Raw genomic sequence first — 15073 nt, forward strand, 5'->3', positions numbered from 1 at the left:
TTCATTGTAGTTTGTTGAAACCAGTAATTGGGTCTAACAGAAGAGCATCCACCCAAGCTCAATCTCCTCCTTTAGTGATGGAAGGGGAAACACAATCTGAGGTGGAAAAAATTGTAGATTTCAGGCTGAATAGGGGTTGCTTACAGTACTTAGTGCATTGGAAGGGTTACCCTTGGTCTGAAGTTAATTGGGTAAACAGTGGGAACCTAAAAGTGGAGAAGTTAGTAAAGCAATTCAATGGGAAGTTTCCCGAAAAGTCAAGGGGTTCCCCTGGGTGGAGAAGAGGTGGTTAATTTTGTTATGTTAACTTTTATGTTATTCTCTTTGCAGGAAACGTTTTTCTTTTGAGGAGAGGCCGCCTGTCAGGCCTGTAATTATATTCTTTTTTGGATCTTTGGCCTGCCACACTTTCTTAGAATTTTCTATGCTGTTTCAATAGTGTAGTAGTTGGGAGGGGGGAATAGAAAGGAGTAGGATTGTAGAATGGATTGTTGACATTCTTTTGTAGAAGCCAAGGTCATCTTTTGTCTTCGCATCTCGACACCTGGCCGGAAGAAGATGGGTGTACATGCCAGCGTGGAAGATGATGATTGGAACATGTGATGGATTTGTGGGTGTGGGGAGAGATCATGAACTTTAACTGGGTGAACCCAGAGCATGTACTTCCAGAGTTGAAATTTCCATAGCTGTACTAACATGCCTGCGGAATAAATTGCACCTTAAAGGATGTTTTGCCTTGGACAATGATTTATTTCTGCATGGTATTTAGAACCCTAACACCCTGAGCTACAGATATTCCCCTTTATTAGCACTACCAGATTCTTCCCAAATCCGAGGCTTAAAAATAACACCCTTTGTTCACAGCCAACAGAGTTGCCTTGAACCGCGAAAAGGACGGCAAATAAATTTGATACTAATAATAGGAACTGGGTAAGAAAACAAAATATAAAGAACTGCAAACAGAAATGAAATGACCGTGACAGAAGAAAGCAAAAGGAGTAGCCAACAATGATAGGCACCTCGGGTGCAATTCCAAAACCAGGGGTAACGCTTACAAACCATCGGCATTGACAGAATCCCCATCGGTCAATTGCAAAAGGTGGCTTTGCTTAGAAGAGCCTACATCCTGAGACAAGACCTTTTGCACCATCAAACATTCACATCTGCCTTGGGAAGGACTAGATGGGCAGATAAAAAGGATCTAAAGATCTGGCTGACCGGGAGACAAATCATCATCATAATAGCAATCAGTGGATCACTTGGTTAGCTGCTGCCAGACGATCGCCCAGACTGACTACAAGCAACGCCGTGACAAAGTAGCAACAACGGAGCATCGGAGGATCTGCAAGGAATATCAAGAAATGGTGGGACCAATAAAGTAGAAGAAGTCACAGACAACGAAGAAGTTAAATTGCTCTGGGGCTTTAGAATTCCATCAGACAGATGGGCAACAGCCACATAACATCCCGGACGTAATAATTGTCAATAAAGGGGAAAAAATTGGAGTGTGATTCATTTCTTAATACAATTTTTTTTTCTTTTTGAAAATGGAGATAGAAATGGTAGCAGAACTTTTCCTTTTGGGTTTAGTGCAGGGGTGTCCAAACTTGGGAACTTTAAGACTTGTGGACTTCAACTCCCAGAATTCCCCAGCCAGCCGGCTGGGGAATTCTGGGAGTTGAAGTCCACAAGTCTTAAAGTTCCCAAGTTTGGACACCCCTGTTCTAAATCATTAAACATAGTTGGGAAGTTCTGGTGTTCGAATATAATAATGTACTCTTTTTAAAAAAGTGTTTCAGTACTTTGAAACTGGCACTCCCTCTGGTCTCCATCTCATTTTTAATACCATATTCACAATAATCATATTTTTAATATTAACATAGGATGTACATTGCTTTTACCACAGAAGAGGGCTATGAATTAATAGCCTGGGTTGGAAAATATCTCTCTTAAAAAAAAAAAAGCATTGCCTTCAAATAGTAAAAGTAACTTAGAATAAAGTTTTCCAAGATACCAGAAAGGCTAACAGATTTTATTCGTTGAGGTTTTCTTATGCTGGACAATCTCAAGCTCACAAAATCTTTCCTTGTGCTAATTCTTCTTCTTCTAAATCAGGGGTGTCCAAATTTGGGAACTTTAAGACTTGTGGACTTCAACTCCCAGAATGCTGGCTGGGGAATTCTGGGAGTTGAAGTCCACAAGTCTTAAAGTTCCCAAGTTTGGACACCCCTGGTTTAGTGGAAAAAGAGCTAGGGGGGAAAAAATTGGGACTTTGTTACGATATTTGTCAACAGCGGCAAGACTATTATATACACAGAAATGGAAGGACGCTTCGATTCCTACCATGGACGGAGAAGGGCTGCAAGAAGGTGATGGAACTGCCTGAGATGGCAAAATTGACCACTTTGGTGAAAGAAAAGGACAGAAGTACTTTTATTTCCACATGGAAACCGCTTCTGAACTTCATGCTTGAGGTGGAGAAGAGTGAAACTCTGATTTTGGGTTTTAGCGATTAGACTGATAGAGCTTCATAGAAACGGCTGGTTCATATTATTAGGAAAAAAGCAAAAAGTTGTGATTTGACATTTAATGCCTTATTTTACTGTAACAGGAAAAGACGGAAGTCAACGGTTCTTTTTCTTTCTTTCTTATCTTTCCTCATTTCGCCTTCCCCTTTCCCTCCCCACTCCTTTCCTATTTGTACTATGTATTTTACTTTATAACTCAATAAAAAAATGTTAACAATAAACAATCGTAGCTAAGAAAGGCCAAAAAGCCTGGATAATGGATGTGGCAGAAGAGAAGAGAAAGAACTGGAGAAGATCACAAAATATAAAGGGTTGAAAACAGAAGTAAAACAATTGTGGCAAAGGAAAGCAAAGGGAGCACCAATAGTCATAGGCGCCTTGAGTGCAGTCCCAAAACATCTGGAGCACAACTGGAACACCCTCAGCATTGACAGTCAATTGCAAAAGGCAGCTTTACTTGGAAATGCTAACATCTGGAGACCTTTAACACCATCAAACATTCACATCTGCCTATCCCAGGTCCTTGGAAAGGACTCGATAGATAGATAAAAATGTCAAATTCCATTTAAATTCCGACTCTACGACAAACCGTAACAATAGAACCCTATTTGAACATTATCGGAATTGACAAAATCCCCATCGGTCAATTGCAGAAGGCAGCTTTAGTTGAAACAGCTTACATCCGACCACAATGGATAATTTTTAACCACCATCAAAGGACATAACAATATTAATCTTTTGGCCCTTCACTCTGCTACGGGAAATGCTGGAATTGGGCGCGTACCCTGGGGGATATGATGATCTTAGAGCTCCCTGGGATCATCCTTGCTCTCCCTTGTACCTTGCCTTCTTCACCTGCTTGAGTCCCGGGGTTTATCACACGCCACGGCCACCAAGCTTACCTTCCCATCGGTGGTTACAGCCGCAAAGACGGTGGAGGAATAAGGGGCCCAAGCCACGTCTCCAACTGCAGAATTCAGGTCATAGATAAACATGGGCGTCCTGCAAACAGAAGATCGGACAGGTCAGGCGGAGCTGCAGGATTTTCTCCTGCCCAGGGAGGGGATAGGTTCTGCAGGGCCAGGGGAGGTCCGAATACTGGTGGCCCTGTCAGAAAACGAGGGGAAGCTGGTTGTAGAGAGAAAGCTGGAAGCCAGAAAGAAAAGCAGGAAAGCTCAACTCAGCAGATGCTTTCCAGAAGCTAAAGCCATCAAGAAGCAACACTGAGAAGTTTCCTAAAAGGAGAGCAAGAAAAGAGGTCTCCAAAAATCAAGATCAAGGGAGGTACTAATATCACTCCATAATAAAGCCTTAGTAAGACACCTAGAGTACTGCATCCAGTTTTGGTCACTATAGTAAAAAAGATGTTGAGACTTTAGAAAAAGTGCAGAGAAGAGCAACCAGGATGATGAGGGGACTGGAGGCTAAAACATGCAATGAACGATTGCAGGAACTGGGCATAGCTGGTCTAGTGAAGAGAAGGACCAGGGGAGACATGATGGCAGTCTTCCAATATTTGAGGGGCTGCCCCAGAGAAGAAGGGGTCAACCTATTCTCCCAAACAGCTGAAGGCCAGACAAGGAATAATGGAAGGAGAGATTCAACCTGGAAATAAGGAGGAATTTTCTGACAGTGAGAACAATCAGCCCATGGAAGAGAAGTTGCCTTCAGAAGTTGTGGGAGCTTCATCCCTGGAGGCTTTCAAGAAGAGACTGGGCTGCCCTCTGTCAGGAATGGTGTAGGGTCTCCTGCTTGGGTGGTTGAGGTTGGAGTAGATGACCTACAAGGTCCCTCCCAACTCTGTTATTCTGTTATATTCTTTGAGGGCTTTGGTTTCTCAAGTCATCTGAGGACCTCTGACCACCTCCAATTTATGCACAACTGGGACAGTTCTTCATCCAAGGGGAAGATCGAAGAAGGTAGTTCCAAAGGTGCTTTTTCAAGAGACAACTGGACATCCTTTGTTTTTGTTTGACGTTTCGCTTCTCATCCAAGAAGCTTCTTCAGAGCTTCTTGGATGAGAAGTGAAACATCTTCAAAGAAAAAATAAGAGGCAACAAGTCCAGGTTCCTCTTGAAGAAGGGACCTTTGAGACAACCATGACCTGGATGATAGAGAATCTCCACTGACATTTAACTATGCCGGAGCCGAAGAAGCTTCTTGGAAGAGAAACGAAACGTCTTCAAGGAGAAACCAGAAAGTCCAGTTGCTTCTTGAAACAAAAGTACCTTTGGGACAACCAAGACCTGGAGGATGGAGAAGCTCCATAGTTGTCCAAAAAGATGCTTTTCATCTTTGATTTCCATGAACACAGGTAGATCATGACTACAATTGAGCCCAACTTTTCTGTGGCTAAGCAAGACAGTTGATAAGTTCCATTTTGTGACCATTTTTGCCCTGGTCGTTAAGCGAATCGTGTGGCTGTTCAGCAGATCTGGCTCTCTCCTTTGACTTTGCTTGTTGGAAGCCAGTTGGGAAGGTCACAAAAGGAGATCACGTCATCCCAGGACGCTGCAACCATCAGAAAAACAGGCAGCCCTCGAGTTATGACCACAACGGAACCCAAGGTTTAGGTTGCAAAGTGAAACATTTGTTAAGTGAGTTTGCCCCATTCTACGACTTTTCTTGCCACATCTGTTAAGTGAATCAATGCAATGGGTTAAATTAGTCACACGGCCGTTAAGTGAATCTGGCTTCCCCATTGAGTTTGCTTGTCGGAAGGTCGCAAAAGGAGGATCACGTGAAACCCCTCCCCTCCCCCTCCCCCGGGGACACCGCGACTGTCGTAAATGTGAATCAGTTGTCAACCCTCCAAATGCAAATCACAGAACCCTGGGGGAGGCTGCAACGGTCGTAAGTGTGAGAAATGGAAAAAAGCTGCTTTTTTCAGTGCTATTGTAAGTTTGAACGGTCAGTAAGTGAACCGTTGTAAATCGAGGACGACCCGTAGACTCCAGTTGCCAAGTGTCTGGATTTTCATCGTGTGATTATGAAGATGCCACAACGGTTGTAAGTGCGAAAAAAGGGTCCTTTTTCCCGTGTCTTTATGACTTCGAATGGTCACTGAACAAATGGTCATAAGTCGAGGGCTACCTGTATCACCTTTGAACTTTTCGCTGACTAGCTTTGAGTGCCCAAGCACCCACCACTGCTGGAGGAAACGCCCTTAGGGAGGACTGAGGCCCACAGGAGCTCCAGCTATGACCATGAATTTGTGGTTGGTCCTAGATGTGTGCTCCACCTGGAAGCCCGGCTGGGGCACCTACTTGATGGTGTGGTCCCAGATCTTCACGGTCCAGTCCGAGCTGCAGGAGATGAAGATCTTGGTGTGGAAGGGGTTCCAGCTGACGGCGTCCACCGCCATGTGGTGAGCATGGAAGATGTCCAGGAACTGGCTGGAGTAGGTCTTGGAGCACTGCAAAGACACAGGAAGGTGATTAAAAGCAGGGGGAGGGGAAAATAGAAAAGAGAAGCATGAAGAACAACAGTTCAAAGAGAAAAGAGAAAAACCTTGCTAAAAAACAAAAGGAAGTATTGGAGATGGGTGTTCAAATAACGCAACTAAAAGGGACAAAAGGTACCCAGAAGGGAAAGATTAGTAGATACCAAAAAAAAAAAAAACCCTAAAAAGAGAGATAAGAGAGAGAGAGAGAGAGAGAGATAAAAGGCTGGCCAAAAAATCAATAAATGATGGAATTCTAGAAAGATTAAGAGATGATGGATAATGAGAAAATATACTAGTAAAATGAGAAACTATCATAATTCCAAAAAGTGCAGATTAGCAGATGGTAATCTAAGATTAGGGAATGTAACTATTATTAATATTAATAGTGGGTTAAAATATATTGTACTCCTGTGATGGACTGAATATTGCTAATAATTGGTGTTATTAGTCATCCCACACATTTGGAACATTGAAGCTATGGTGGAATAATGAGTGATTTTCATAATATTGGAGAACAATACCTAGGAAGGGATAATAAATATAGAGCACCAAGAAATGTTATTTATGTTTAAATGAATTAATGGGGAAATGTAAAAGGAATATGAAATGAGATAAATATTGTTGAAGTTGGAAGATAAGAATTTCGCATACTATTTGTATTATAATTGCTAATGTTTAAAAAAGATTTGACCCAGTCAGTGCAATGTCCATAAATTATGTATGTTTATTACTGGAAAATAAAAAGAAATATTTTGGGGAAAAATTATTATTTGTGCATCGCATCAGCTATATGCGCTTTAGGTATTGCTTTATTATTATTATTATTATTATTATTATTATTATTATTATTATTATTATTATTATTATTATTATTATTATTATTATTATTATTATTATTATTATTATTATTATATACTTTATTCATTAAACATGAAATTCAGCCAACTGAACATTAAAAAATGCATTACAAATACCGTTGACTGGTGCTAATGGTTGATACAGGTTGCTGCCAGCGTCCTAGGGATCAACTGAGTATCTTCTTAAAATATAAGATGTTCCGAGTAGCACAGTTTTTTGCAGTTACGCTGGTGTTATTGTAGGAAGCTGCAATTTGTGGATGTATCTTGCAAAATCCTTGGACACGGTGCCAAGTGCCCCGATGACCATGGGAATCACTGTGACATGCTTCATATCCATAGCCATGTAGTTTCGATGGTCAGGTTGCGGTATTTCATGATTTTTTCCAGTTCTTTTTCTTCGACTCTGGCGTGTCTTGGTACTACTACTACTACTATTATGATTACTATTATTCTTACTATTCTTACTATTATGATTACTATTATTACTTATTACTACTACTACTATTATATTTTTATCCTGTCTTTTACATATTTTGGCCAACTCAACTTATCTAAAACTTATCTACCTATTTTTCCTGTGAGGGGAACAACAACAACAAGCCTGCAAGGTAGACTGGGCTGAGAGAGAGGGACTGGCCCAAGGCCACCCATCTAGCTTTCCTGGCTAAGGCAGAACTAGAAGTCACCGTCTCCTGGTGATTGGCCCAAAGTCACCTAGCCGGCTTTCAAGCCTAAGGTGGAACTAGAACTCACCATCACCTGGTTTCTAGGTCAGAAAGCACCAAATTGGCTCTTATTGGTAATTTGATTTCCTCCAAGAGTTCAAGGCAGCATATGGGATAAATTCCGTCTCCATAATAGTAATGTTGAGAGCTGGATTTTGAAAAGAAAGGGTGTGATTCGAACCCAAGATAGCCAGTGAACCTCTGTGCCTAAAGGTCATCTGGAACCAGAGTCACCTTGGTTCTAATCTAGCACCTTACCTAAAATAGCATTAGGCCAAGCTGCAAAATCATTGCAGCCGCACTAAATCTTACTAATGGCACATACACAAACTCCAGCAGGGGTTGCAAAAAAGCTGATTGTTCCTCATTAAAATCTCGGTAACATCAACATTAAATCATTTTGCAGAGGAAAGAACCTCAGAGGCTCAGAGAAATTATTCCAGACAGGTACTAGATTTGTTCCCCTGCCCTCCAAGGAACCAAAGAAGGAAATAGCAGTTTTCCAGCATTTGAGGAGCTGCCACAAAGAGGAAGGAGTCAAGCTATTCTCCAAAGCACCAGAAGGCAGGACAAGAAGCAACGGATGGAAACTAAACAAGGAGAGAAGCAACCTGGAACTTTCCTGGCAGTCAGAGCAATTAACCAGTGGAACATCTTGCCTCCAGAAGTTATGGGTGCTCCATCACTGGAGGTTTTTAAGAAGAGATGGGATATCCATTTGTCTGAAATGGTATAGGGCTTCCTGCTTGAGAAGGGGGCTGGACTAGAAGACCTCCAAGGTCCCTTCCAACTCTGTTATTCTATTCTATTCTATTCCATTCCATTTTATTCTATTCTACTCTATTCCATCCCATCCCATCCCATCCTATTCTATTCTATTCTATTCCATTCCTATTCTATTCTACTCTACTCTACTCTATTCCATTCCATTCTACTCCATCCCATCCTATTCTATTCTATTCTACTCTGCTCCATTCTACTCCATTCCATTCCATTTCACTCCATCCCATCCTATTCTATTCTATTCTATTCTACTCTGCTCTATTCTACTCCATTCCATTCCATTCCACTCCATCCCATCCTATTCTATTCTATTCTACTCTGCTCTATTCTACTCCATTCCATTCCATTCCACTCCATCCCATCCTATTCTATTCTACTCTGCTCTATTCTACTCCATTCCATTCCATCCCATCCTATTCTATTCTACTCTGCTCTATTCTACTCCATTCCATTCCATTCCACTCCATCCCATCCTATTCTATTCTATTCTACTCTACTCTGCTCTATTCTACTCCATTCCATTCCACTCCGTCCCATCCTATTCTATTCTATTCCTATTCTATTCAAGGGTTGTTGGTGCTTCTTCATTGAAGGTTTTTAAGAACAGACTGGACTGTCACTTGTCTGAAGTGGTACAGGTTCTCCTGCTTGAGCAAGGGGTTGGACTAGAAGACCTCCAAGGTCCCTTCCAGCTCTATTCTACCGAACCCTTTGGAATTGCCTCCACAGTGCTATTTGGGATAAACAAGCTAATAAAATAAAACCCAGTGTTGGCTCAGATGCTCAGGTGGCAGATCCTGGCTGTCAGCAAATTTTCTTGCTAGCTTAAGCTGGCAGCCCAGCAGAGTCTGATCTTGCCAAGGATTATTGCGACACAAAAAAGATTCTGAGACTCCAGAAAAAGCCACCAGGGTGATAAGAGCTCTGGCAGCTAAACAATATGATGAACTGTTGCAGGAAAGGAACTGGGTGTATCAGATTAGATCGATTAGCAGCGTTGGAATCTAGTCCACCCACCCCCACCCCACCCCCCACCCAAGCAGGAGACCATACACCCGTGATGGCGAACAATGGCACACAGAGCTATATTTATCAGCATGGCAGTCCTAAGCCCTGGCACGCGTGCTTGTGCCAGCTGATTTTCAGCCTTCCGGGGGAGGCCCTTTTCTGCCCTCCGGAGGCTTTCCTGAAGCCTGGGGAGGGTGAAAAATGGCCTCCCCCATAAGTCTGAAAATAAGCTGGTGGGGTGCGCAGGGGGTTTGTGCGCGTATGTGCAGGTTTGTGAGTATGTGATAGTACGTGTGCACACAATTTTGGCACACCTTTAGAAAAAGGTTGGTCATCACTGCCCTCCACCATTTCTGACAAATGGCAGTCCAGTCTCTCTTTGAAAGTCTCAAGTGACGAAGCTCCCACAACTTCCAAAGGCAATGTCTGTTCCATGTGTTGATTGCTCTTACTGTCAGAATATCCCTCCATATATCTAGGTTGAATCTCTTCTTGATCAGTTTCCATCCATTGTTCCTTCTCTGGCCTTCGGGTCCTTTGGAGAATAGCTTGACCCCCTTCCTCTCTTTGGCAGCCCCTCAAATATTGGAAGACTGCTATCCTGTCTCCCCTGGTCCTTCTCTTCCCTAGACCAGCTATGCCCAGTTCCTGCAACAGTTCTTCATATGTTTTAGTCTCCAGGCTTTTGATCATCTAGATAGATTCAGATTAACAGAGTTGGAAGGGACCTTGTAGGTCATCTAGTCCAACCCTATGCCCAAGCAGACCATTTCTGACAGATGGCAGTCCTTTCTCTTCTTGAAAGCCTCCAGTGATGAAGCTCCCACAACTTCCAAGGGCAACTTCTGTTCCATGGGATGATTGTTCTCCCTGTCAGGAAATTCCTCCTTATTTCCAGGTTGAAACTCTCCTGGTTCAGTTTCCATCCCTTATTCCTTGTATATCTAGCCTCACAAAGAGAAGACTTGGGGAGAGATCTGTTAGCATCCTCCAAGAGGGTTGTCATATGGAAGTGTGGGTTGACTTATTCCCCAAAACACCTGAAGGCAGGATAAAAAGCAATGGATGGAAACTAATCAAGGAAGGAAGGAACCTAGAACTAAGGAGAAATTCCCTGGCTCTGAGAACAATTAATCAGTGGAACAGCTTACCTCCAGACGTTGTGGGTGCTCCAACATTGGAAGTCTTCAAGAAAAGATTGGACAGCCATTTGTCCAGGGATAGGATGAGGACTACCACCTTGGACAGAGAGCCTGAACCAATAGACCTCCAAGGTCCCTTCCAGCCCTATTCCATTGCAGGATTTCTGTAATGTTATCTTGAAAGATGGCTTGAGATGTCTATGGAGCTTCTCCGCCATCCAGGTCAGGGTTTTCCCAAAGGTGCTTTTTTTCCAAGAGGCAACTGGACTTCCTTGTTTTTCCTTGAAGACGTTTCGCTTCTCATCCGAGAAGCCTCTTCAGCTCTGACTGGATGGTGGGGAAGGGAAGGATTTATATTCCTTGCAGACAGCTGGTCATTTGAATCCTTTGAGAGGGTCATTGAGGCCACTTGGAGGTTTGTCTGCTTCCAACTACAGGATTTCCCTGTAGTCTGCAATTTTTTTCTCTGGAAATCCATTCCTACTCCCACAGCATTCCAAGGGTCTTCATCCCAAATTGCTAAAAGCCTGTAGAGCAGGGGTGTCCAAACTTGGGAACTTTAAGACTTGTGGACTTCAACTCCCAGAGCTGGCTGGGGAATTCTGGGAGTTGAAGTCCACAAGTCTTAAAGTTCCCAAGTTTGGACACCCCTGCTGTAGAGATTCTCAACCATCCAGGTCAGGGTTGTCCCAAAAGTGCTTTTTCAAGAGGCAACTGGACTTTCTGGCTTTTCTTTGAAGACATTTTGCTTCTCATCCAAGAAGCTTCTTCAACCCTGAAGAACCAAAGAAGCTTCTTGGATGAGAAATGAAATGTCTTCAAGCAAAAACAAAGTCCAGTTGCCTCCTGAAAAAGCACCTTTGGGACAACCTTCTTCAGCTCTGACTGGATGGTGGGGGAATGGAAGGATTTATCTTCCTTGCAGACACCTGGTCATTAGCATCCTTTTATCCAGTCCTTGAGGCCACTTGGAGGTTTGTCTGTTTCCAATGGATTTCCCAAAAATTATGGACCACAGGAACCATTTGCACCACTCAGGGGACCCTGAGGATACAGATAAACCTCCAAGTGGCCTCAACGACCCTGTAAAAGGATGCAAATGACCAGCTGTCTGCAAGGAATATAAATCCTTCCATTCCCCACCATCCAGTCAGAGCTGAAGAAGCTTCTTGGATGAGAAGTGAAACGTCTTCAAGGAAAAAACCAAAGTCCAGTTGCCTCTTGAAACAAAAGCACCTTTGGGATGGTTTGAGACCTTCGCCTGTTTGGAATAGAATAACAGAGTTGGAAGGGACCTTGGAGGTCTTCTAGCCCAACCCCCTGCCTAGGCAGGAAGCCCTAAACCACTTCAGACAAATGGCTATCCAACGTCTTCTTAAAGACTTCCAGGGTTGGGGCATTCACAACTTCTGGTGATTCAGAAGTTTCCCCCTTCCCCCTTTGCCGACTCACTTCTTAAGCATGAAACATCACCATCGCCACATAAAAATGCAACAGCCTCTTTTCCCAAATCGCTCTCATCACTGTTAAGATTTATCGCAGCTCAGCGTGTTGCAAAGCAGCCCGGCTCCTGCTTCTCTACCAAAAATAGCCCAAAGCAAATTTTATGGGTTTTTGTTTTGTTTTGTTTTTTGAGGGCGAATTAGGACGACTTTTTGATTCTTTCCTAAATTGTTGTGCCAAGGTTACTAAGAGGGCGGAGACTGGAGGCTAAAACATATGAAGAACAGTTGCAGGAACTGGCTATGTCTAGTTTGATGAAAAGAAGGACCAGGGGAGACATGATAGCAGCCTTCCAATATCTCAGGGGTTGCCACAAAGAAGAGGGAGTCAAGCTATTCTCCAAGGCACCTGAGGGTGGAACAAGAAGCAATGGGTGGAAACTAATCAAGGAGAGAAGCAACTTAGAACTGAGGAGAAACTTCCTGACAGTTAGAACAATTAATCAGTGGAACAGAAGTTGCCTCCAGAAGTTGTGAATGCCCCAACTCTGGAAGTTTTAAAGAAGAGATTAGACACCCATTTGTCTGAAGTGGTGTAGGGTTACCTGCCTAAGCAGGGGGTTGGACTAGAAGACCTCCAAGGTCCCTTCCAACTCTGTTATTCTATATATTTTATATTCTATTCTACATTCCCTTTTTCCTCTCATCAAAGGCCAGGCTCATCTTTCAGGAGAGGAAATAAACAGTAAAAACTTTCCAGGCGTCCATTGACAACGCTGCAATAGAGTCCTTGACTTACAACAGTTTGTTTAATAATGGTTTGAAATTATAACGGCCACAGTCGCTAAGTGAATCTGGCCTCCCCCTTGACTTTGCTTGTCAGAAGGTCGCAAAAGGGGAACCGCGTGACCTCCTGGGACGCTGCAACTGTCATAAATACGAGTCAGTTGCCAAGCATACTGAATTCTGATCACATGACCACAGGGATGGCAGCAACGGTCGTTAAGTGTGAAAAATGGTCCAAAGTCACTTTTTTCAAGGGCTGTCTGTATTGACCTGCGGGTGGGACTGGTAACTGGAGTTTGATTTGAATGGGTTTGTCATGGGTTGTGATGCGCCATCTTTCAAAGCAGGGCCAAGATAGGGTCCCTCCGGTTGCTTCTAGCGACCGAGGGGCATTGGAGTAATCGTACCTTTGGCTACACGTCGTAAGTCCCTTCGTCAGTGCCGCTGCCATTTTGGAAGGTCCCTGAGCGAATGGTTGTAAGTCGAGGACTCTCTGTTGCCTAGAACAAGGGTGCTCCACCCTTGGCAACTTTAAGACTTGTGGACTTCAACTAACAGAAGCTTTGCTGGCTGAGGAATTCTGGGAGTTGAAGTCCACAAGTCTTGAAGTTGCCAAGGTTGGAGACCCCTGCCCTAAAAATTCTAGCTGTCAGGGCTGCAGCCATATTTGCTTGTGGATCTCAGGCCTGCCACACTTTCTATTATTCTACTAGGCATTTTCTATGGTGGGAAAGTGGGAGGGGGGATTGTAGGGAGTTAGATGATAGGTAGCCATAACAACATTCTTTCTAGAAAGCCAAGGTCATCCTTTCTTCTCTGCACCTCTGCACCTGACCGAATGGGTGGAACTGCCAGCATGGCACTGGGAGACTGGACCATGGGATGGACTTGTGGATGTGGGGGCAATATCTTGAACTTACAACTGGGTGGGGAAAACCAGGAAGCTTTCAGATTCGGGCTTTCCCAGATGGGCCAACATGGCTCTCTTCATAAATTGGAATTTTGTGCAATACTTTGCCTTGGACTCTGATTTACTTTTGGGTGTATTTTGGAACCCTGACACTAGCTATACTACGGCTCTGGTTATTAATTAAAGGTTACACAATTCAAGGAGATCCACAATCCATATGCACAGCACAGCAGCATCTGTTTAAGACTGCACATGTTTTTTTTTAACGCGGAAACCATTCAGTTATGGAGACAGGCCTGGTGTGATTTAGATAATGACCCCCTGGGATTCCAAAATGGACATTAACTGAGCCAACGTCTGCTTGGGTGGAAATCTGCCATGGTCTAATGGTGCCGCATTTGAAAATTAAGACTTTGCCAGGCAGAATTTTTGGAAGGCTTTTGAGGGCACTCTTATTTTCATTTGGGAACAGTTGGGCAACTACGGTTGCAGGTCGTCCTTGAGTTACGACTGTAATGGAGCCTGCCTCTCACAGTCAGAATCAGAATCAGAATCGAGCTGGAAGGGATCTTGGAGGTCTTCTAGTCCAACCCCTCGCTCAAGCTGATTTTCGGCCTTCTGTGAACAATCTGATTTTATGACCTTTTTTGAGGTGGTGGTTAAGCAAGTCTGCTGTTGTTCAGTGAAAACCATGGTCGTTGAGTGAACCAATGGTTCACTGCAGACATGGTTTTAACAACAACAAAAGGACATAAATGTTGGGTTTTGGCAAAACTGTCTTAAAACATGGTGGCATAACGCGGGCCGCTGCAAGCAGTAAATTTGGCCTGGTTGCTGAATGCTAGAAGTGAGTTCGTGTGACCTCATGGGGAATAAATACAATTATTGTGTGTGACTCGGAATCACTTCTAGTGAAACGGGCAGCCAAACACAGGAAGTCCTCAACTTAAGACCCCAATTGGGCCCCAAATTTCTGTTGTTAAGTGAGACATTTGTTAAGTGAGTTTTGCCCCATTTTACGATCTTTCTTGCCAGAGTTCTTAAGTGACTCACTGCAGTTGTTAAGTTAGTCACATGGTCGTTAAGCGAATCTGGCTTCCTTGTGGACTTTGCTTGTCAGAAGGTTGCGTGACCCCAGGATGCTGCGACTGTCATAAATACGAGTCAGTTGCCGGGTGTCTGAATTTTGATCACGTGAACTTAGGGATTTTAAGTGTGAAAAAAGGTGAAAAGTCGCTTTTTTCAGTGATGTTGTAACTTTGAACAGTCCCTAAATCAGGGGTGTCCAAACTTGGCAACTTTAAGACTTGTGGACTTCAACTCCCAGAATTCCCCAGCCAGCTGAAGTCCACAAGTCTTAAAGTTCCCAAGTTTGGACACCCCTGCCCTAAATGAACCGTTATAAGCCGAGGACTAGCGATCGACAAATAAGGAATTTTTAGTT

General features: G+C 43.5%; 1 protein-coding gene across 1 annotated transcript in view; it reads right to left on the reverse strand.

The window, feature by feature from the left end:
• Positions 1 to 1247: 1247 nt before the first annotated feature.
• The window catches only part of DNAI1 (dynein axonemal intermediate chain 1), a gene marked incomplete at both ends in the record, with an annotated part of 91430 nt that continues 77604 nt past the window's right edge, over positions 1248 to 15073 (reverse strand). The window contains 4 exons of the mRNA XM_081940455.1: positions 1248 to 1342; positions 2344 to 2468; positions 3384 to 3530; positions 5795 to 5943. Coding sequence (XP_081796581.1) covers positions 1248 to 1342; positions 2344 to 2468; positions 3384 to 3530; positions 5795 to 5943 — 516 coding nt within the window. The remainder of the gene's footprint in view (positions 1343 to 2343; positions 2469 to 3383; positions 3531 to 5794; positions 5944 to 15073) is intronic.

The sequence above is a fragment of the Natrix helvetica genome (assembly GCF_964273705.1).
Source record: "Natrix helvetica genome assembly, chromosome: 2".
In the NCBI taxonomy this organism is placed as follows: domain Eukaryota; kingdom Metazoa; phylum Chordata; class Lepidosauria; order Squamata; family Natricidae; genus Natrix; species Natrix helvetica.